Source organism: Trichechus manatus, unplaced genomic scaffold (assembly GCF_000243295.1).
Source record: "Trichechus manatus latirostris isolate Lorelei unplaced genomic scaffold, TriManLat1.0 scaffold00065, whole genome shotgun sequence".
NCBI lineage: Eukaryota > Metazoa > Chordata > Mammalia > Sirenia > Trichechidae > Trichechus > Trichechus manatus.
In genome coordinates this window covers 10,613,155-10,634,521 of record NW_004444001.1, presented here as the reverse complement: position 1 = coordinate 10,634,521, position 21,367 = coordinate 10,613,155, and the positions used below count along the sequence as shown (strand labels likewise).

The window sequence follows — 21,367 nt, the reverse complement described above, 5'->3', positions numbered from 1 at the left end:
GGATAAAACACAATGGTTTTCAAACTCTGTCCTGCAATTTTTGGTGTTTTCTATGAGAAATACCTCACAGAGGAGAAGGAAAATTGGAGGATTCTAAGTCTTCTTCCCTCGCTTCTATTAAAGCATCTCTCAGTTTCATTTATGAGGATTCCACAAGATCTTTTTTAAATTACATATATATTATATTGTATATACATCCACATATATGAATATATTTTATTTGAATATATTTATTGGATATATTTTTATAAATATTTGAAATACGTATCCACAGACGACAAAGCCCCTTGTGTAGTAACAGGAGCATAGGCTCTGGAGTAGGGCAGACCTGATTTCACATTATAGCTCAACTTACTTGCTGAGTAACCTTGGACAACTTTCCTGACATATCTAAGCTATAGCTTCATCATTTTTAAAATAGGATTCATGTCTACCAATGGAGATTATTGAAAGAATTAAAAGAGATAATATAAAGAACCTAGCATGACACATAGCAATGAGTCCACCAATGTTAGTCCCCTTCCCTTAGAATAGTGGTTCTCTACTGGGGATGATTTTCTCCCCAGGGGACATTTGGCAATGTCTGGAGATATTTTGGTTTTCACAGCCCAGGCAGTGGTGGTTGGATGCTACTAGCACCTACTGGGTAGAAGCCAGGGATGCTGCTTAACACCCTACAGTGCATAGGACAGTCTCCACAACAGAGAATTATTTGGCCCCAAATGGTGTCAAGATTGAGAAACCCTTCTGTGGTGGTAGTGGTGGTGGTATTAGTTACTGTCAAGTCAATTCTAACTCGTGGTGACCACACATATACAGAGTAGAACTGCTGCATAGAACTTCCAAGGCTGTGACCTTTCAGAAGAAGATCGCTAGGACTATCTTCTGAGGTATCTCTGGGTGGGTTTGAATCACCAGCCTTTTGGCTAGTAGTGGAGTACTTAACCATTTGCACCACCCAGGGACTCCAATTTAGCAATGAATAAAATAGTCATTGTCTCTGCTCTCAGGAAGCTTACATTCTAGTTGGGGAGAGACAGACAATAAACAAATATATAATACTATTATGGCAGGTGGTGGTAAGAACTATGAAGAAAAACAAAACCAGGTAAGGGACAGAGAATTGGGGGAGCTGCTATTTTATATAGAGTGGTCATAGACAGTCTCTTTGATAAGAAGAACTTTGAATAGAGACCTAAAGGATGGGATGGAGCAAGGCAGACAGTTATGTGGGGTATGATATTCCAGGCAGAGATACAGCAAATGCAAAGGCCCTGGGGTAGGAATGTGTCTGACATTTTCAAGAAAGAAGGAGGCCAGTGTAGCTGGAGCAGAGTAAGTGAGGAGAGTGGTAGGAGAGGAGGTCAGAGAGGTGATAGGGAGCCAGATTGTGTACGGACTTCAGGCCATTCTAAGAACTTTGGCTCTAAGTGTGATGAAAAACCACTGGAGGTTTTTGAACATAAATGGCATGGTCCAGTTTTCATCTTTTAAAAGTCACTCTGACTGTTGTGTGGGGAATAGACTGGTGGGGAAGGAGTAGGAGAGGAGCAAGAGTGGAAGCAGGAAGACCCATTAGGAGACTTTTGCAGTAATCTAGAAGAGAGCTAATGATACATGGACTAGAGTAGTAGCAGTGAAAGTGGAAGGGGTTGAAAAGTGGTTCATTCCAGGTATATTTCAAAGGTTGAGCTGACAGGACTTGCTTAAAAAACCCATTGCCATCGAGGACTTGCTTAGAGGGAAATAATTGATGAACTAAAATAAAATTTTATTTTCACACGTAAAAAAAAATTCTTAATGAAAAATTTTCAGATAATCACATAGTAGTAACAAAGGAGGCTTCAAAGCAGGGACCTCCCCTGTTCTGTACAGAGTTCTACATACCTATGAGGAGGATATATCTATATATATGACCCTTTACTTTAAATACGTATATATGGAGCCCCTGGTTGCACAGTGGTTAAGAGCTATGGTGAGCTACAGCTGCTAACCAAAAGGTCAGCAGTTCGAATCCACCAGCTGCTCCTTGGAACTTCTATGGGGCAGTTCTTCTTTGTCCTGTAGGGTCGCTATGAGTCAGAATCAGCTCGACAGCAGTGGGTTTGGTTTATATACACACACACACATATATAAAATAAAGGGTCAACGAAAAAGAGGAAGACCCTCAACGAGATGGATTGACACAGTGACTGCAACAGTGGGCTCAAACATAGCAACGATTGTGAAGGTGGAGCAGGACCAGCCAGTGTTTCATTCTCTTGTATATTGGGTCACTACGAGTCAGAACCAACTCCACAGCACGTAACAACAACATGAGGGGAGGATGGTGAGATCCAGGGTGCGCTGACAGGCTTCCCTGTTTACAGGATTTGATTTTAATGGTGCCAGATTTTCAGACGATGTAAGTGAAGCCAGGCTCTGTTGAGTGTGCATGTTTGATTGATTTAGCGCTTGATTCAGGCTAAAACAAAATGAAAAAATCTGTAGTTCTAACTCAAGTTAAAAAGAAAGTGTGAACTAAGTTTTATGTAATAATGGTTTTATGTACATATTTTTGAGGCAATGTTCTAAAGTTTTACCCTAATCCAAAAAACAAAAACAGTTGCCATTGAGTAGATTCTGACCTAGAGCAACCACATGTGTGTCAGAGTAGAACTGTACTCCATAGGGTTTTCAATGGCTTGTTTTTCAGAGGTAAATTGCTAGGCCTTCTGAGGTGCCTCTCGAACCTCCAGCCTTTCAGTTAACAGCAGAGCAAGTTTTAACTGTATCCTTGTGTGTTTTGCTAGACCATAAAGCCACGTTGGCTCATCTGATCTGGATATTGCGTAAACCTGTGAGGATTTTTAGGAATGTTATTTAGGACCTTACACCTATTAACCTAGTATGTTCACTTTTTGATATTCAGCCAAACAAAAACCACAGAAAAGGGTTACAGCATCCTCAATCAGGAAAATAAAAAAGGGATCAATCTTCTACTATTACTTTACATGAACTAGTTTGGGCAGAAACTCACATAATTTTTTTTTTTAAATATTATTTGCCAGCTTAGTTATTCCAGAGCATGTTTACAACTTTAGGAAAACACTAGTAAAAATTAGCACTAACACTAAACATGGGGATTTACAGCTAACCGTGGAGCTAGGTTGTATGGTACTAGGTCATTGAGAAAAACGATCCTTTCTCAGAGAGTGTACGTTTTATCCCAGGGTAGGAAGTATTTTATTGTGTGTAATTGGTTCCCACTACTAGCATAATAAATTCAGATTTAAAATTTTCAAGTGGATATTAAATCATTTTTAAATGTACTATTTTAATATGAATACAACTTTATTTTTCATTATGTAACCAGTTCATGCCCATTCTAGGTAGTTAAAAAAATACAGAAAAGGAAAAATTATTATATTCACATTAATTAATATATTTAGACCACAGGCTATAGACCAGTAAAATCCAATATTTTTAAATTATTAGTTTCAGTATTTTTCCCAGTATTGAAACTGTATTTTCAATATTTTGAAACTATATAATGAACTAATATTTTAAATATCCTTTCATGTATTTTTTCAATCACTAATGCTTTGTACTTTTCAAGAATTATTTATTTTCATCACCAAATTTCTTTTAAATCCCTTGGATATTCTCCTAGAGTCTAAAGCTATTCCCTTAGAGAACTTCATGTGATTTCTGTAATACATTCTTAATACCCTGGACACAGAAAATTGGCATATTATGAAAGCCACTTTGGGAGAACAAATAAGCACCAGTGGAAACATTTAATTTTTAGGCTGTGAAATGGAAAATATACCGTATTTTTATTCCATTATGTAACTCAAAGAAAATTCTGGGTCAAATTTATATGGATTCTGATTTCATGACTGCATCAATCAGGATTCTGAACTGGCCCCTAAACATTGCAGTAACATTTCTTCCTTTCTGTCTTCTTTTGCTGAGAACATACATCCAGGCCTATGCTATTTCTCTATCATTTTCTGCCTCTTAGGTAACTACTTTGGTTATTTTTGTGTATATGGACATTTAATGACCTCCTGTGAGTCAGGTAAAATTAGCCCAAGAGGAAAAGCAGTACTTCATTGATTCCTTTAGTCAAAAATATCTTCTGCCATATATTAGATGCCCAATACAGTATTTTGGAGGAATTACGAAAGAATGTAAAATAAGATCCTTCTCCTCCAAAGACTAGACTGTTTTTATCGACTTCTATTTATTTGGTCTGTTGGCTTGACTTGGATTTCCTTACTTTAAAAAAAAAAAATTTTTTTTTCTGATTATTACTCACTGCTTAAAAAAAAAAAAAAAAAAAAAATTACTGAAATGTTTAACTGAAAAAGTAAAAGTTCCCAGTGATCCAACCCCCAAAGATAAATACTATTAAAATTATGAAGTACAGCCATGCACTGCATAACGTCTGTTCGGGCAGTGGCTGACCGCATGTAAGTCTGTGGTCCCATCAGGTGTTTTTTCTTTTTTTTTTTTAAAGGGAAAGCAGCTCCCCTTTTGTTTATTCCCCCTAATGGCTTTAAAGACCTCAAACTCCCAGAGTGAACGAGCAGTGGGTCTCCAGGGCACATCCCAATCCCGGCGACACCTCCTCTTCTGTCTCCTTTTCCACGTTCCCCTCCTCCTGGCTTCATTCACCCACGCAGCAGCCATGCAACCATGCACTCCTAGCACAGGGCAGCGCCTACTGTGGCTCCTCCACTTCTGCTGCAGGCGCTGGCGGAGGCACCAGCCGAGCCACTCATGGACTTCCGGCTCTGGGCAGTAGCGGTGGCTGCATATGATTCAGGACCAAAATGATGACCTTTGCAGTGGGTTGGAACAGAAGGGGAAATCCAACAGGCTTTTTGAGGGAGGCTCACATGACCTTTGAGTAGGGGAATCTGCTAAATTACAAAGTGACTCAGCAAGCAGAATGAGCACTCACTGGAGTACCAGGCTACCTCTGCGACTCTCCAGGTAAACCCTGTAACTTTTCTGGATCTAGCTTCCTTACCTCCAGCACGTTGGGGTTGTGGTTTCTGAGTTTCTTCAGCATTCTGTGGGGCTTCCAGATCTGCCAGTGGGTATTCTGCAAATAGAATACATTGTACGTTAACATGCGTAAGCATCCACTATTCACATGTTGTTACGTCGCTTGATGCTGCCACCAGCTACTCCATTTGATGTTCAAGTTCAGCAACCAGTTCCATCTAGGATAAAGTGTTGTTGCCAGGGCTTCAAACCGGTTCCAAACGTTCAGTAATTGCCAGCAGAAACAAGGGCGGTATATGTGTTACATAGCAGCGAAATCTGTTGCCCTTCAGATTTTGACCCAAGTAAGAAACAAACAGCGGTGCCGCACTCAAAGGTGGTGCCAACCACACAGCTTTGAATGTGTGTCATTCCCACAGTCCTGCCAATAATCAATGTAGAGAACAACACACATTCAAAGCCGTGCGGTCAACTGCTATCTTTAAGTGAGATACTGCTCTTTGTTTCCTACAGGGGTCAAAAGCCCACAGAAAACAGATATGGTTGCTATGCAAGACGTGTACTGCCCTCGTTTACGTTACTGAACCATTCTGAACCAGTTTGAAGCTCTGGGTGTTGTTAGGTGCTGTTGAGTCAGTTCCGACTCATCATGACCTTATGTATAATAGAGTGAAACACTGCCTGGTCCAGCGCTGTCCTCGCAGTTGTTGCTGTGTTTGAGCCCATCGTTGGAGCCACACAACAGTATGTGCCAATCCATATTATTGAGGGTCTTCCACTTTTTCACTGACCCTCTGCTTTACGAAGCATGATGTACTTCTGCAGGGGTTGGTCCCTCCTGATACCATGCCCAAAGTAAGCAAGACAAAGCCTCACTATCCTCACTTCTAAGGAGCATTCTGGCTATACTTCTTCAAGACAGATGTGTTCATTCTTCTTGCAGTCCATGGTATATTCAATATTTTTCACCAACATGAGGTAGTTGGTAGATTAGCTGTTGGCATTTTGCCTTTTCTGTGTAGAAAGGACTTTGCATTTCAATTGTAAGTCCTCTGAGAGTAATCAAAATAAGTTTTTTTTAAAAAAATCTGAGGTAGAAGTGAGTGCATATAAGCTTTCATCTTGGTTCGAAAGTTATGTTCTGTGATTCTGTGTTGCTGAAGAAAGATAAATGTCATATGTCTTGAGAAGCCGCCAAGAGATATGCCAGCACTTAGCTTCTATAGCCTTTAAGTATGCTTCAGTGAAAGCATGCAGAGAATTTAAATGGAACTGCATGTTGCGTAAGTAATTCAGCCTCATACCTTAAAATGATTTAGGTTAGGGGCAAATGGTGATATTGCTGAAAGTATTTTTCAAAGACACAAGCAACTTCAGGTCATGTCAACTGAAGTCAAAACTTTTCACTGAATATTCAATTTGACAATGTATACTGAGAGTCTGTTTTGTTTAAGGTATTGAACAAACAAATTATACAAGGTACTGCATCGATAGGAATATTTGCTTCCCTGTTTTAATTTAGGTATGATCCAGAAAATGAGTTCATTTGGCATGGAATTCTACTTCTTAAAGTTGATGTACAATAACCAGAAAAGGCTATAACTTCTTGGTAGTGAGATGAGTAACTAGTAGCACAACCATTCTCTTTTTGCCTTTTTAAAAAGCTATTCCAGTTGAATTTTAAAATAGTTTGTTTGGAAAATTTTGAGAATAATATTTTCAAAAGTAATTTTTCCATGCATGTCCCTATATTGTAATACTTTGCTTGCCAGTAAGGTTCAATTACAGAAAAACCTCTGCGTATGTTACATATTTGTGAATATTCAAGAGCACAGCTATTGACACCTAAAGAAATCAAGGAGTAGGTAGAACTGACAGATTTTGCAGAAGATGAACTGGACTTGCAAGAGCATGACTAATCCAAAGATGACCTTGCGTTCATTTGGCAGTCTGTGATCAGGAGAGCACTGTACAATTCAAGAATGTTCAGTATGAATAGAAGCTACGATGAAACTGCTATGATTTCTACTTCAGAGTATAATATTTTCAATGTTCTATTTCTTTTTCAATCCAGTATCTTAATCACTATCTATTTCTTTTTTAATCCAATATCTTTATCATATGGTATGGTCAGATGAATTTCAGAGTATAATATTTTCAATGTTCTATTTCTTTTTCAATCCAGTATCTTAATCACTATCTATTTCTTTTTCAATCCAGTATCTTTATCATATGGTATGGTCAGATGAATTTTAGAGTATAGTATTTTTAATGTTGTATCTATTTCTTTTTCAATCCAGTATCTTAATCAGTATCTATTTCTTTTTCAATCCAGTATCTTTATCATATGGTATGGTCAGATGAATTTTTAATTCCCTTTTAAAGTACCTCTTTTAAAATTAAGTTTGCGTTCTCATACTTGGTTCAGAAGAAGCTAGAATATAAAGGGAGTACAAACTTCATTACAGGTAATATAGTGTAGATTAGCAGTTCTTTTCTGAGTAACTATGTGTACCATAGCCTCAGATTTAGAACCCAAGTTTTACTTCCAGCTTTACATCTAGCTGTATGCTTTGAAAGTTACTTCATTTATCTAAGTCTCAGTGTCTTCAGCTGTAAAATGGAGCTATTAAAACTCTTAATCTTAAAGACTACTCTGAGGATCAAAGGAAGTCACATTATATACGTAGAAGCCTTAATGAATCGTGCCATTCTATGTAAATAATCCCATTGCCATTGTCATAGAGTCAATTCTGACTCATAACAACCCCATAGGCATTGTTATTCTGATTGTGTTGTTTTTCTCAGACTGAGGGTTCTTTTCCCCTTGCATCTTTTTCCAGATATTCCTTATAGTACCAGGCAAAGAAAAAGACAGCCAGTATGCGCTTAAGTATGGATTGGGATGGGTGATCTGAGTAGAGGCAAAGGCGAAAGTAGAATTGGAGCATCGCAGAAAATAACTTATTTACTATTTGGTCAGTGTCTTGATGTTATATGGGTCTTTGGCTTAAAAGGGGGCATTAGTAGTTCAGAGGTAGAATTCTTATCTTCCACGCAAGAGACCTGGATTCAATTCCTAGCCAATGCACTTCATGCATAGTCACCACCCATCTGTCAGCGGAGGTTTGTGTATTGCCATGATGCTGAACAGGTTTCAGCGGAGCTTCCAGACTAAGACAGACCGGGAAGAAAGACCTAGCAATCTACTTCCCAAAAATCAGCCAATGAAAACCCTATGGATCACAACAATCTAATCCGCAGCCAATCATGAGGATGGTGCAGGACCAAGCAGCATTTCATTCTGTTGTGCATGAGGTCACCATGAGTCGGGGGCTGACTTGATGGCAGCTAACAGTAGCATTGGCTTAAAAACTGCCTACTCTCCATGGAATTCATAAAATTTGATTACAGATGTTACAATTCCTGGTCTTAGATCAGCCAGTCAAAGATTTAAACGCATTACTTTTACCTTCATCCGTCCACCTACCTGTCCAGTATTTTAGCTAGCCAGCAAATGTGTCTTGAGGCCCAAGTAAATCCAAGCTAAGCATTGGCCTGACACTGAGATTATAGAAGCTCAATTCCTGCCTTTAAAGAACGCATAATCCATGACTTTCACTGCCTTCCCCAGTAGTTATGTGATGGTTAAGGACAGGAAATAATATCAGATGCTGGCTGATAAGGATCTTTTTATAAGACCAAAAGACCAAAATTTGCCTTTCTTTTGTTTTTTGAAACTATTCATGGGGAAAAGAAAGGCACAAACAAAAATCAGCATATGTTGCTACATCTATCTATCTATCTATTTTAGGAGGAGCACAGATGGGTTGGATAGAGAATGAGCCTTTTCATCTAACTAGAAAATTGCCTACATTCAACCTCTTAAACCAAATAGAGAAAGAGAAGCTATCAAGAATCTTAAAACTAGCTGACTAAAATCTGCAAGTACTGGTGAATGCAGCCTGGGACCACCAAAAAAAAAAAAGAAAGAAAGAAAAGAAAATCAGCATGATGTGCATATCTGAATCGTCTTACAGTCCTGGTTATTGTACAAATCTGTGATTCAGCGTTGAGCTCACTTGACCGTGCAGTGACTAGCATGTGGGCACTATCTCATGTAATATTCAAGGACGTTATAAGAGCAAGTGCTTCTCAACCCTTTCACGTCATGACATACACAGAAAATGATAATATTTTTGTCACACCAAGATAAATGGACAAGACAGCTCATAACTAGATACTAGCTTGGAGGTTCCGCTACCTCAGCCTTGGCCAGCATTCAGAGGGCTGAGTGTTTGCAGCACTACCAGAAACAGTAGCATTTGTAAATTCTATGCTAGATTATCCTTAAGGTGTGCCGCCTTTGCTGACCCAGAGCCTGACAAATTTGTTTTTCTTAAGAACAGTTAATTTTTAATTGTAGCGACTACATGATACCTTATGGTAAGATTCTGCATGGAATTTAGAGGATCTCAAAAGAGAACATTTGAGCAAAAAATTACTATAGGTTGGAGACAGCTTTTTATAGTGAAAATAGGCTGGCTTGGGAATTGGGAGTCCTGGGCTTAAGTTCTAGCTTGGTCACCTTTTGCAATTCACTTCTCTCTGAACCTCAATTTCCTTATCTTTAAAATTAGGTGGATTGAACTAGATGAACTTTAAGCTACCCTCTAGCTCTAATATGCCATGATTTTATACTGCCCGTAAATCTTTGTTATTGAATCAACCACTTTACACTGAGTGTTTGCTGTGCGCTAGGCACTGAGTAAGTGGCCTCCCATGCATACCCAAGGGCCTGCTACATGTTGCTCCTCAGGTCAAAGGTCACCGCTCAGATGCTGAAGGAATTATAAACAAACTAAAATGCTTATTGAAGTAAAGAGAATAGGCACTAGAGAGAGTGTCTTAAAGGAATGAAGCTAGCTATAATAATTGAAAGTCCTTCAGATGTTTATTGGTATTTTTGAAATACAGGCAGATGATGGGCTTTGCGGTTCAGAGTCTTCCAGCTAGCTGAAGACATCACTTAGTTAAAGCTGGAAACCTGGCAACCTTAACCTCTTAGGGTAAGCCTCCTTGGCTTTCATTTCCAGAAACACTGCAGATAAATTAACAAACTAAGCCAAGTTTTATTGTCTAAAGTTGTAGAATGAGTTAGCGTTAAGAATCCCTTTAGGAACTTACTTTTCTTTTTCCATAGTTGTCTAAGTCCTTTCTGCCTAGCATGGGTTGGGTAGATGAGGATGCCTAGCTGGAGAGTAGCAGAGAAGATAATCAAGGACTGGCAGCATTATGGCAATAGTCCTTTACCTTGCTCATAGAATAAAATGGTAGCATTTATTCATTCTACAAATCTTTATTGCTTATTTATTTACAGCATGTCAGATACTTTTCTAGGAGCTGGAAATTCAAACCTGAAATGCTCCTGCTATATAGGAAGACGTAATACATTCATGTGTGTGTGTGTGGAACACACAGGAATGTGTATATATGTGTGTTCCTGTGTGTTCGACACACACACACTTATGCATGCACGCACACACACGCATATATATACATGAATGATAGTGCTTCAGTCTTAGAGATTTTTTAAATAAACCTGTATGAGTCTGAATCAACTGGATGGCAATAGGTACAGTAACTAAGGAGCCCTTGTGGCACAGTGGTGAAAGCGCTTGGCTGCTCATGAAAAGTTGGCAGTTCAAATCCATCAGCTGCTCCACGGGAGAAAGATGTGGCAGTCTGCGTCCATAACGATTACAGCCTTAGAAACCCTATGGAGCCGTTCTACTCTGTCATAGGTTGCTTTGAGTCGGCAACAACTCCAAAAGCAACAAGTGTTTATTAGTAACTGATTTGTTACTTTTGAAACACATAAATTCTTCTTTCCTTATTTTCTACTTTCCATCAGCAAACATTTAATAAGTAATGTGCCAGATACATTTAAAAGAGGAATAAAATTAAACTGTGCATTCATCTATTAAAAAAAATACTTTCAGGTCTATAAAAATTCACTCAGTAATACACCCATATACCGTTAAGGAAATGTGGTGTTTCTGATACATGCACAAGAGGATACCTATGCATGTATGTTTGAATGTATGTATGTATTTGCTTGTCCATTCTCAGAAAAGGCTAGTAGTACCTAGAAGGTTCAAGCAAGAGAAGTCTGGGTTTGTTTCTTCCTGTACTTATGTATACACCTGTGAGTATGTTTGTGTGGGAAGGAAGGAAGGAGAGAGGGAGAGGGTAGGAGAGGTAAAAGGAAGGAAGGGGAAAGGAAAAAAAACGTCAGTGGTCTTAGAAGGAACCACAGTAGTTAGTAAATTTTTACCTTAACTCCCAGCATCCCATCTATCTTTTCTATATTGAGTGCAGCTATGCACCATTATTCTGTCAACTGACATATCATAGCAATGAAATTGACCATTGACCCAAATCAAACAAATAAAAAGAGGATAATCTCAGTTAAAAAAAAAATACAAAAAACATTCACAGACCTTAGAAAAAGTGACACTTATGTGCTCCAAAGGAGCCCTGGTGGCATGGTGCTTAAGCACTTGACTGCTAGGTTGGTGGTTCCAACCCAGCAGCGGCTCTGTGGGAGAAAGATGTGGCAATCTGCTTCCGTAAAGATTTCAGCCTTGGAAACCCTATGGGGCAGTTCTGCTCAGTCCTGTAGGGGCACTTTGAGTGACATCGACTTGATGGCAGTGTGTTTGGTTTTTTTGGTTATGTACTCCAACAACCATGATAAAGATAACTTGATGAAAGTCCTTTCAAAGCAGAAAAAAAGGTAAAATCTCAGGGATTTTTTCCCTTTACTGACCAGAAGCTCATTCCAAGAAGTACTAGCCTGTCTCATTTCGAAATGTGTTTCTCTTGCCAAGGAAGTGGAAGTGGTCATACTCTTTCCCACCAAACTATGGGTAAATTATAATTATCCTACCTCTTGTGGGACAATGAGGCAGCAAACATCTGCTATACTGAATCAAAAAACACAGGAACGAAACTATACCAAACTGTGAATCATACCTGGACTCAGATGAAAGGATTTGCGTTGTGTTTACCTTTTTCTTTATTTTCTTCACAATTTAAAATATGGATCTGTTAACTCTGTCTGGCTCCATGTTCTGAGAGGAAATATATGGATTCTATTGGGGCGACTCTTGTTTGAGCATTGAAAAATCACAGCTTTAAGGCAGAAAGATACGAATAGTTAATAACAAGTTTTCTGTTTGGTTTATTATTATCCTCTTACAGTTTTCTTTTTCTTTAAAAGGATGGTACAGGTAAGAAAATTTAGAAGTATATAATCTACGAACCAAGGTCCTTTAGTTTTCATTTTCACTATAGTAACAATAACAGGGGGGCAGAAAATGGTATTTTACACTTTATTTCCAAAAGAAACACACTTCACATCCACTGTTACCATGATTTTATGTATGATGATATTTATCGTAGCACTAAACTGTTCACTTAGAGTAAGGAAAAGAAAATGGTACTTCAATTCTAAGTTTAGCTATGAAAACATATACAGTAGTCTACTTGCTTTAAAAATGTGTCTTTTTGTTTTTATCCGTTAGAGAGCAGAAAGACAAACTCGAATGATGGACTCAGCTCAATATGCAGAATTTTGCGAAAGTCGGCAATTAAGTTTCTGTAAGTAAACACTTAACTTACAGTTAATTATGTGCATAAAAGGTTATGTGTTGCAGATTTACTGAAGTATGTTATGATCTCTGTTCCTTAGAAATTGGTGAATTTAATATATGCACAGTTACAATTGTTATAGAAACAACCTCTACGTTGCGGAGGGAGCCTATAAAAGATTTTACTCCACTCTACTGTTTTGCAATTAATAGTATCAGAGGTTATAAAGGGTGCTAGTAATACACAGAGAGCCATGTTAATTATTCACATTGCTTTTAGTCAGAAAAAGTCCATTTTATTTAATATTCCTGTTTTAATTTCTTTTCCAGTTTCTTAGTCATATTTACAGTAGTAATGCTGATTGTACTTGACCCAAATGGACTCTAATAGTACAGTCATGACATTTAATAGCCCCCAATATTAATTAATGAATCCCAAACTTTCCCTTTTATTCATGCATACACATGTAAACTCCTGCTGTGTGGCGTGCATTCAATGTTAGCCAAATTCAGTAGCCCATTCTGTTGTAACACAAGCAACATGGTGGTAAAATTAGTACTTTCCCAACACTGCACAGCAGTTTACTAAAAGAAGACAAAGACCCATGATAAATAGTGGGCTAGATTGTGCAGCAGAACATCCTTACAGCAACAGTTCAGTGATGACTAAGGCTCTCGGGGTAAAAGAGAGAGCATGATGAAAAGTCCAGTTAAAAATATGACCAAGTAGCACATGACCCTGGTCTGAGGAATTATACAGACAATGGTGTCTTTAAACAAAAAGCCATCATGTGGTCACAATAACAACGTACTTGATTTAGAAAAAGAAAATGAGAGCTTCATTGTAGAGCATAAAGTGCAAATAAATGACACATTTCAAATAGTGTCCCATGTAAATGTCAGTAAAATATAGGAAAACATGTTTTGGAAGATTTTTTTCTAACTAAATATACTTCCCAATCTGACTAACAATTTGGCATCATACATCTGCGAAGCATTAAGTAAATGACACTTCAGTTCATGGCAATTTCAGCAAATGAGAGGTTTTTGTATTGTAATTTTTAGGTTTAAAAATGGCATTCAGGTCTTTTATAAGTTTAAATTTCTAGTTTATAAAGTAACATTTAGTGCTATTGAGCTATTTTTTTAAATTACATTTTAAAGTTAATTCACATAGAGGAACAGAAGTGCCCTTTCACACTATAACCAAGTCATGTTAAAGTCTCCTAATAAGTCTTTTGTTTGAAAAGCAGTTTTTTAGTAACTCTTCATTTTCTGTTTTTAACTCAATAATTAACTGTAGTAGGTTAAATATGAATAATTTTCCTTTCTAAATAACTGTAGTATAAACAGTATATTATGCTTTTTTTTTTTCTTTAAATGGGAAGGATTTGGTCATTTAAAAATATTGGTTTATACGGTGCCCATAGGTGATTCATTTTGAAACCTTCGTGGGAGAATCTGTTTTATATTCCAAAGCACTGTGGTTGGGAAGACTATAACCCAAGTGGGTCAGCAAATTCAGAAGCAATTCCCACACTGGTCAGAGTATTAGGTTCTCTTCTTTCCTCTCCTTTCTGAGAAACCAAGTTAAAGGAATTGTGATCCTGCCATATGTGTCTGCTTAAATATTTGATCATAGCATTCACCGATTGGGATTACTGGTACATTTTAATGTAGCATCTCTATAACTTTATAGGCTGAGGGTAAGCTGTATAATAAGACACTAATCAGATTCACTATTCTTTTGTTTTTTGTATTTATGTAAGTCAGATGGTCATTCCCTCAAAGTCTTCTTTAATCTCATATTAATATTGATTCACTAGCTTTCATTTGGTTAGAATTTGTCTGATAAATCTTTTTTCAACACTTTGCTTCTCATTTTATACTACATGTGGCTTTTGTAAACAACTGATATCTAGATTTTCTTTTTAATTAATCTCAGAGTCTGTGTATTTTCATTGATGAATTCAATCGATTTTAGATGTTTAATTACTGATATATTTGAGTTTGTATATGCTGTCTTATTTTGTATTTTAAACTTACTGTGCTTTTCTATTTGATTTTTCCTATTCTACATTCTATTGGATTGATTGGGTTTTCTTTCTTACATTTTTCCTTCACCAGCTTGGAGATTATATATTCTATTTCTGTTATTTTATTGCAAGCCTTAATTTTTTAATATGTATCCCTGACTTAAAATTTTTTAAGTTAATAAGTATCTAAGCTTTCCCTCTCCACTTAATTTTATTTTTCTTAGGGTCTTCAATACGAGTTAAAAGCACTCATATTTTGCCCTGTACTTGAATGATAGTTTACCTGGGTAGGAAATTGTAGGCTGATAGTTATTTATTAGTAAAAGTTATATTTATGAAAGCATCATCTATTAGCATCTCTTGTTAGTAAGAAGTCTGCTGTCAGTCTACTTGTTGTTCTGTATTTTTCCTGTTGGAGAAACTGAGACAAAGGTATTGCTTCCAGGCCCTCTGGTAGAAGGGGTATGGGAAATGAACAGGCTGGCAAACAGTAGTTGCCTGGTAAATATGTATAGAAGGAAAGGAAGAAGGGACCTCTTTATAGAAGGTTGCAGGGAAAGCGTGTTTTCTGAAGAAGACTATTTTCAATTAAGGCAAAGAACAGTGCTTTTGAAGATGCTGAAACTAATGAAGAATTTATTCAGAGTAGAATGAGTATCACAGAGGGCACTGGAGGAAAGATTGAATGTGGAAAGACTGATGGGATAGAAATCATGAAATAGCATGCAGGGATGAGAGAATGGAATATTAAGAGGAACTTAAATTTTGCTTGTGATCATTGATGAGAAGGACAAAAAGTACATGAATATTAGCTAACCTTTAAGTTCCGTATTAAATGTTGTTTTAATTTAGCACAGCGTGAAAACCTAGGTGGTGTTAAAAAGCTGATAATTCTAGGACCTATCGGCCTTTGTTCAGGATTCTATTTAAATTGCTGGTCAATTTCCAAATTACCTTTTCACCTGATATATTGGGAAGAGAGTGGAAAGAGAAGGAATTAGTTCATTCTAAAGTCCCCTCACCTCTTGATAGAAACAAACTATCATGACTAGAGGTATCTGTGCCTCTTTTGCTGGAACCAACAATGTCCTGGAAGGGTCAATCTCTCCTTCTCCCTGTGACAGAGGAGGAAATTAGCCTCACCCCTGGAATAGCAGTAGCCCAAGTGGTTTATGGGACCTCTATGCATCTTTTTTAATGTATAGAGAAGTTTGAAGCCTACCCTTTTAGTAAGGGAATATTTTTCATTTATTCATTTCTTCTAGAAATATCTGTTGAGAGTCTTCTAATGCCAAGCGCTATTCTAGATGCTGGGGATGCAATGGTGGATACATGGTCCTTGTTCCTGCATTCACAGTGCTTACTATCTAGTGATGAAGCTACTAATTCTGGTGCTTAGGTGGACAGATCTGACTACATACTAATAACTATTCTTTACCTTCCTTTAAGATTTTTTTTTTAATTCCATTTTCATAAAAAATATAAAACAAATTTTTGCCATTTTAACTAGTTTTCAGGTATACAATTCAGTAACATTAATTGTATTCACCATGTTGTGCAACTATCACCACAGTCTAGTTCTAAAAGTTTTGCATCACCCTATTCCCCCCAGCCCCCAGACCTTGGTAACCACTAATAAACTTTTGTCTCTTTGCATTTGCCTGTTGTAAATATTTCATAAGTGAGAGCATACAATATTTGTCCATTCGTGTCTGATTTATTTCACTTAGCATAATGCTTTCAAGGTTTATCCATGTTGTAGCATGTATCAGAACTTCATTTCTCCTTTAGAGATGAATAATATTTCATTGGACATATATACCACATTTTGTTTATCCATTCATCTGTTGATGGGCACTTGGGTTGTTTCCACCTTTTGGCTATTGTGAATAATGCTACAATGAATGCTTTTAAAGTAAATAGTTTAGAACATAGTCACAAAATATCTGTTTCTATGTTCCTAACAGTCTGTCAAAGGGAGAAGTGAATAAGGTGCATTTTATTGATCTTGCCAAATTGCTGCCTGTTAACTTTAACTTCAGAAGTATTCCACAGATGTTAAACAAGTGTTTGTGAGCTATTGCAGCTTGCTAGTTAGATGGAATGTTGAAGGTCAGAGACTGTTTGGAAGATTGGTTACTTTAGGGAGATAGCTTTAAAGGGGATTATCATAATTCTGCCACATATGACAACTTTCGATATGTGCTTCAATAGCAAAACTTAATGTCTTCTGTGATTTATTTTAAAGAACACTCTTCTGTATGTGGAATCCATGAAGACTGTATTTATAAGAATCAAAACATCATGATTTTAGTTACTGTTCAGTGTTTTATAGACCTGTGGGACCAGATTGATCAAAAGAATAATCAGTGAATTTTTTTTAAAAAGATTATTATCTTACAGATTTGATAAAGTCTTCAGTATTAGTCTTTTCCTTCTAGTTACTAGTTAAATTATTAATATCTAATAAAGGTCCTATCTCAAATTAGACTCTGCTTAGCACTGTGGAAGTTTAGAGATATTAAGCTGAAGGTTCCAGAGATGCTTGTTTCCATGTGTGCTTGGTGCTATTAGGTATGCGGAGAGACAGGAGGCATGGTCTTTGCCCGCAAATAATAATACAGTTTGAGAAATTTAAATGGAATGAAAAGATATATGATGATATAAAGGTTCAATAAATTGTGGGAGTGGAGATCTCTCCCTTTGGCCTGTATGGTCAGAATTCATATGGAGAAGAGTGATGGGAGAGCATTCCAGGGAGGGAAAGGAGCCAGGCCGAACACAGAAGAGTCTATACTCAAGGCCAGGTGACAGTTTAATAGGGGAGTAATGAACCACTGGTGGCACAGTGGTTAAGCACTCAACTGCTAACCAAGAGATTGGTTCAAACCCACCAGCTGCTCCACAGGAGAAGGATGTGGCAGTCTGCTTCTGTAAAGATTTACAGTCTTGGAAATCCTATGGGGCAGTTCTGTTCTGTCCTATAGGATTGCTATGAGTTGGAATTGATTCGATGGCAATGAATTTTGTTTTGGTTTGGTTAATGGGCAATTTGATTTTAAAGGCAAGTTGGAATCCGTTTGGATGGTTTTAAGAGACAGTCTTAAGAAATTGGGCATCTTTGCAATCAGGAAAATGTAACTGCAGACTTAGATCAGTGAAGATCTAGGTTTATTTTATTTAATTCTAAATTACCACTTTGAGCCTATTCTAGCAATATATACATTTGGAAAGGTATTAGAAATGCAGTTTTTGTATGTTCCTTTTGTCATCGCAGGTTCTGTCTTGCAGTATTTTCTTTCCACAAGAGTAAAAGTTACATCAAGCAAAGTAACCTTTCTGACCATTGTTATAACATAAGCTATAGCCAGTTGGAATGTATTCTGAAGCAGTGTGAGAAGTGGTAAACATTAAATGGTTTAATAAACAATGTTATGTAGCATACATACAAAATAGAAGATCGAAATGCATAAGGGATTTCTTGAAAGCAGCCATTGAAGTGCTTTCCATCTGAGGGTTAAAACTTGAATTTCTTGAGGCTAGAATATTTAGAGATTAATAAAACATTGAAAATATTGCATTTTGTATGCATTATTTTTCATACTCAATTTTCAGGAAGCATTTTTCATTTTGTGACAGTAACATGCAGTATTAAGACATTGTTTAAAAATTAAATTTTCTACGCTTGTTTTTTTAATGGCTAGCCAAAAAGGCCTCCAAATTTCGAGACTGGTTGGACTGCAGCAGTATGGAGATAAAACCCAATGTTGTTGCTATGGAGATTTTAGCATATTTAGCATATGAAACCGTGGCACAGGTAAGAATTCTAATCTGTCATATGAGGCCATACGTGGCCATTAAAAGTTTGGTTGATTTCCCTCATCCTTGTCTGTGACCAGTTCTTCCACCTGCCACTGTACCAGAAATGAGAACAGTCATGAGTTCTCTTACAACAGTCTTATTGTTTTCTGGAATTTAGTTCAATTATATTTCTTTGCATTCTCAGCTTTGATGGATGTTAGGGTAAAAGTGACTGCCTGTTGCAACTTTATCCTAACCAGAACTAGAAGTCCCCACATACTTCTCAATATTGAACTTCAGGTACACATTTGCCTTATTTAGAGATTATTTTTCAACCTCAAAAAATACTTTTCTAGGTATATGAGATCTCCTGAGTGCTTATCAAAACCTGCATCTGGAATCACTGCTCACAGACAAGATTCTGTCAAAGCATAGTCCTTAGACCATAAACTTCAGCATCTCTTTGGCTTTGGTTTAAAATACAAACTCCTAGGCTATACGCCAGAGCATAGCTACTGAATTAGAACCTCTGTGCCAGCTAAGAGCCCAGAAATCTGTATTTTAATAATGGTCCCCTAGTGATTATGAAAGTAAAGTTTGGGAACCACTCCCATAGAAAGTCAGATTATATATCATTTGTATTATATATGGAACCTAGCACAGGTCCATCCGTAATGCAGATTTTTAGGCAGGCAACATTATCAATAACATTTGGAATGTGTTCCTTTTAGTTTTGTGACTTCAGTGGCAGCCAGGATTATTTCCAGCCGTGTAACCTTACTTTCATTACTCTGATCTTCTAGTTAGTAGATCTGGCTCTTCTGGTGAGACAGGACATGGTCACCAAGGCAGGGGACCCCTTCAGCCATGCCATTTCTGCAACCTTCATTCAGTATCACAACTCTGCTGAGGTAAGTCTCAATAAAATCTCAATCTCAATAAAACATTAATTTTTTTAAATTGTGCTTTAAGTGAAAGTTTATAGTTCATGTTAGTTTCTCATATAAAAGTTTATACATGCATTGTTATGTGACCCTAGTTGCTCTCTGTATAATGTGAGAGCACAATCCTCCTTTCCACCCCAGATTTCCTGTGTTCATTCAGCCAGCTCCTGTCCCTTTTTACCTTCTCATCTTGCCTCTGGACAGGAGCTGACCATTTAGTCTCATGTATCTACTTACACTAAGAAGAACTCTCTTCATGGGTATGATTTTATGTCTTATAGTCCAGTCTATTCTTTGTCTTCCGTGTCTTTATTGAGCTTCTTTCGGGATGTTCTGTCCTTCACAGAAAGTGGTGTGTTGAAGTCTCCTAGTATTATTGTGGAGCTGTCTATCTCTCTTTTCAATGCTATTAGAGTTTGTTTTGTGTATTTTGGAGCCCTGTTGTTGTGTGTGTAAATATTTATTATGGTTATGTCCTCCTGCTGTATTGACCTTTTAATCATTATGTAGTGTCCTTCTTTATCCTTTGAGGTGGATTTTACTTTAAAGTCTGTTTTGTCAGTGATTAATATTGCCACTCCTGCTCTTTTTTAAGTGTTGTTTGCTTGATATATTTTTTTCCATTCTTTGAGTGTTAGTTTGTGTCTTTAAGGTGTGTCTCTTGTAGGCAGCATGCAGATGGATCATGTTTTTTTATCCATTCTGCCACTCTGTCTCTTTATTGGTGCATTTAGTCCATTTATATTCAGCATAACTATTGATAAGTATGCATTTGGTGCTGTCATTTTGATGTCTTTTTTGTGTATGGTTGACAGTTTCTTTGTTCCACTTAATTTTCTGTGCTAAGTTGTTTTTCTTTATGTATTGTCTTTTCATCTTTTTCATTGTTGTTGATTTTGTGTTTGCTGAGTCTATATTTTTCTTTTTATTATTTTCATGTGTAGGATTGTTAGTTTCCTTTGTGGTTACCTTTGTAGTTACTCCTATTTTTCTAAGTTTATACCAGTCTTTTATGTCTTTATATCGTCTTGACTTCCTCTCCATATGAAAAATCTACGGCTACATTGTTTAAGTCCCTCTTTTTTGATTTAATGTTGTCATCTTTTATGTACTGACATCTGTTTCCCTATTTTCAGTGTCTTAGCTTTGATTTAGTTTTGTGACTTCCCTATCTGGGTTGATATCTGGTTGCTCTGTCCTGTGGTCTAGTTTTGGGTTGTTAACTGGTATTATTGATTTTTTAACTGGAGGACTCCTTTTAGTATTTCTTGTAATTTTGGTTTGGTTTTTGCAAATTCCCTAAACTTCTGTTTATCTGGAAATGCCCTAATTTAACCATCATATTTGAGAGACAGTTTTGCTGGATGTATAATTCTTGGCTGCCAGTTTTTTTTGCTTCAAGCTTTATATATGTCATGCCATTGCCTTCTTGCCTGCATGGTTTCTGCTGAGTAGTCTGAGCTTATTCTTATTGACTCTCCTTTGTAGATGACTTTTTGTTTATCCCTAACTGCTCTTAAAATTCTCTCTTTATCTTTGGTTTTGGCAAGTTTGATTACAATATGTCTTGGTGACTTTCTTTTGGGTCTACCTTATGTGGGTTCGATGAGCATCTGGGATAGATATCATCTCATCTTTCATGATATCAGGGAAGTTTTCTGCCAACAAATCTTCAACAATTCTCTCTATATTTTCTGTATTCTCCCCACCCTTCTGTTACTCCAGTCACTCTTAGGTTATTCCTCTTAATAGAGTCCCACATAACTCTTACGGTTTCTTCATTTTTTAAAATTTTTTTGTCTTATTTTTCCTCAAATAAGTTGGTGTCAAGTGTTTTATCTTCAGTCTCACTAATTCTGATTTCCATTGCCTCAATTCTGCTCCTATGACTTTCTATTGAGTTGTCTAATTCTGAAATTTTATTGTTAATCTT

General features: G+C 37.0%; 1 protein-coding gene across 5 annotated transcripts in view; it reads left to right on the top strand.

Annotated features, from left to right (window-relative positions):
* The window catches only part of SUPT3H (SPT3 homolog, SAGA and STAGA complex component), a 542,602-nt gene that overhangs the window by 414,960 nt on the left and 106,275 nt on the right, over nt 1-21,367 (top strand). For all 5 annotated transcript variants that reach the window (XM_023734241.1, XM_023734239.1, XM_023734240.1 and 2 more), the window contains 3 exons: nt 12,588-12,663; nt 18,394-18,506; nt 19,294-19,401. In XM_023734241.1, the coding sequence (XP_023590009.1) occupies nt 12,588-12,663; nt 18,394-18,506; nt 19,294-19,401 (297 nt within the window). The remainder of the gene's footprint in view (nt 1-12,587; nt 12,664-18,393; nt 18,507-19,293; nt 19,402-21,367) is intronic.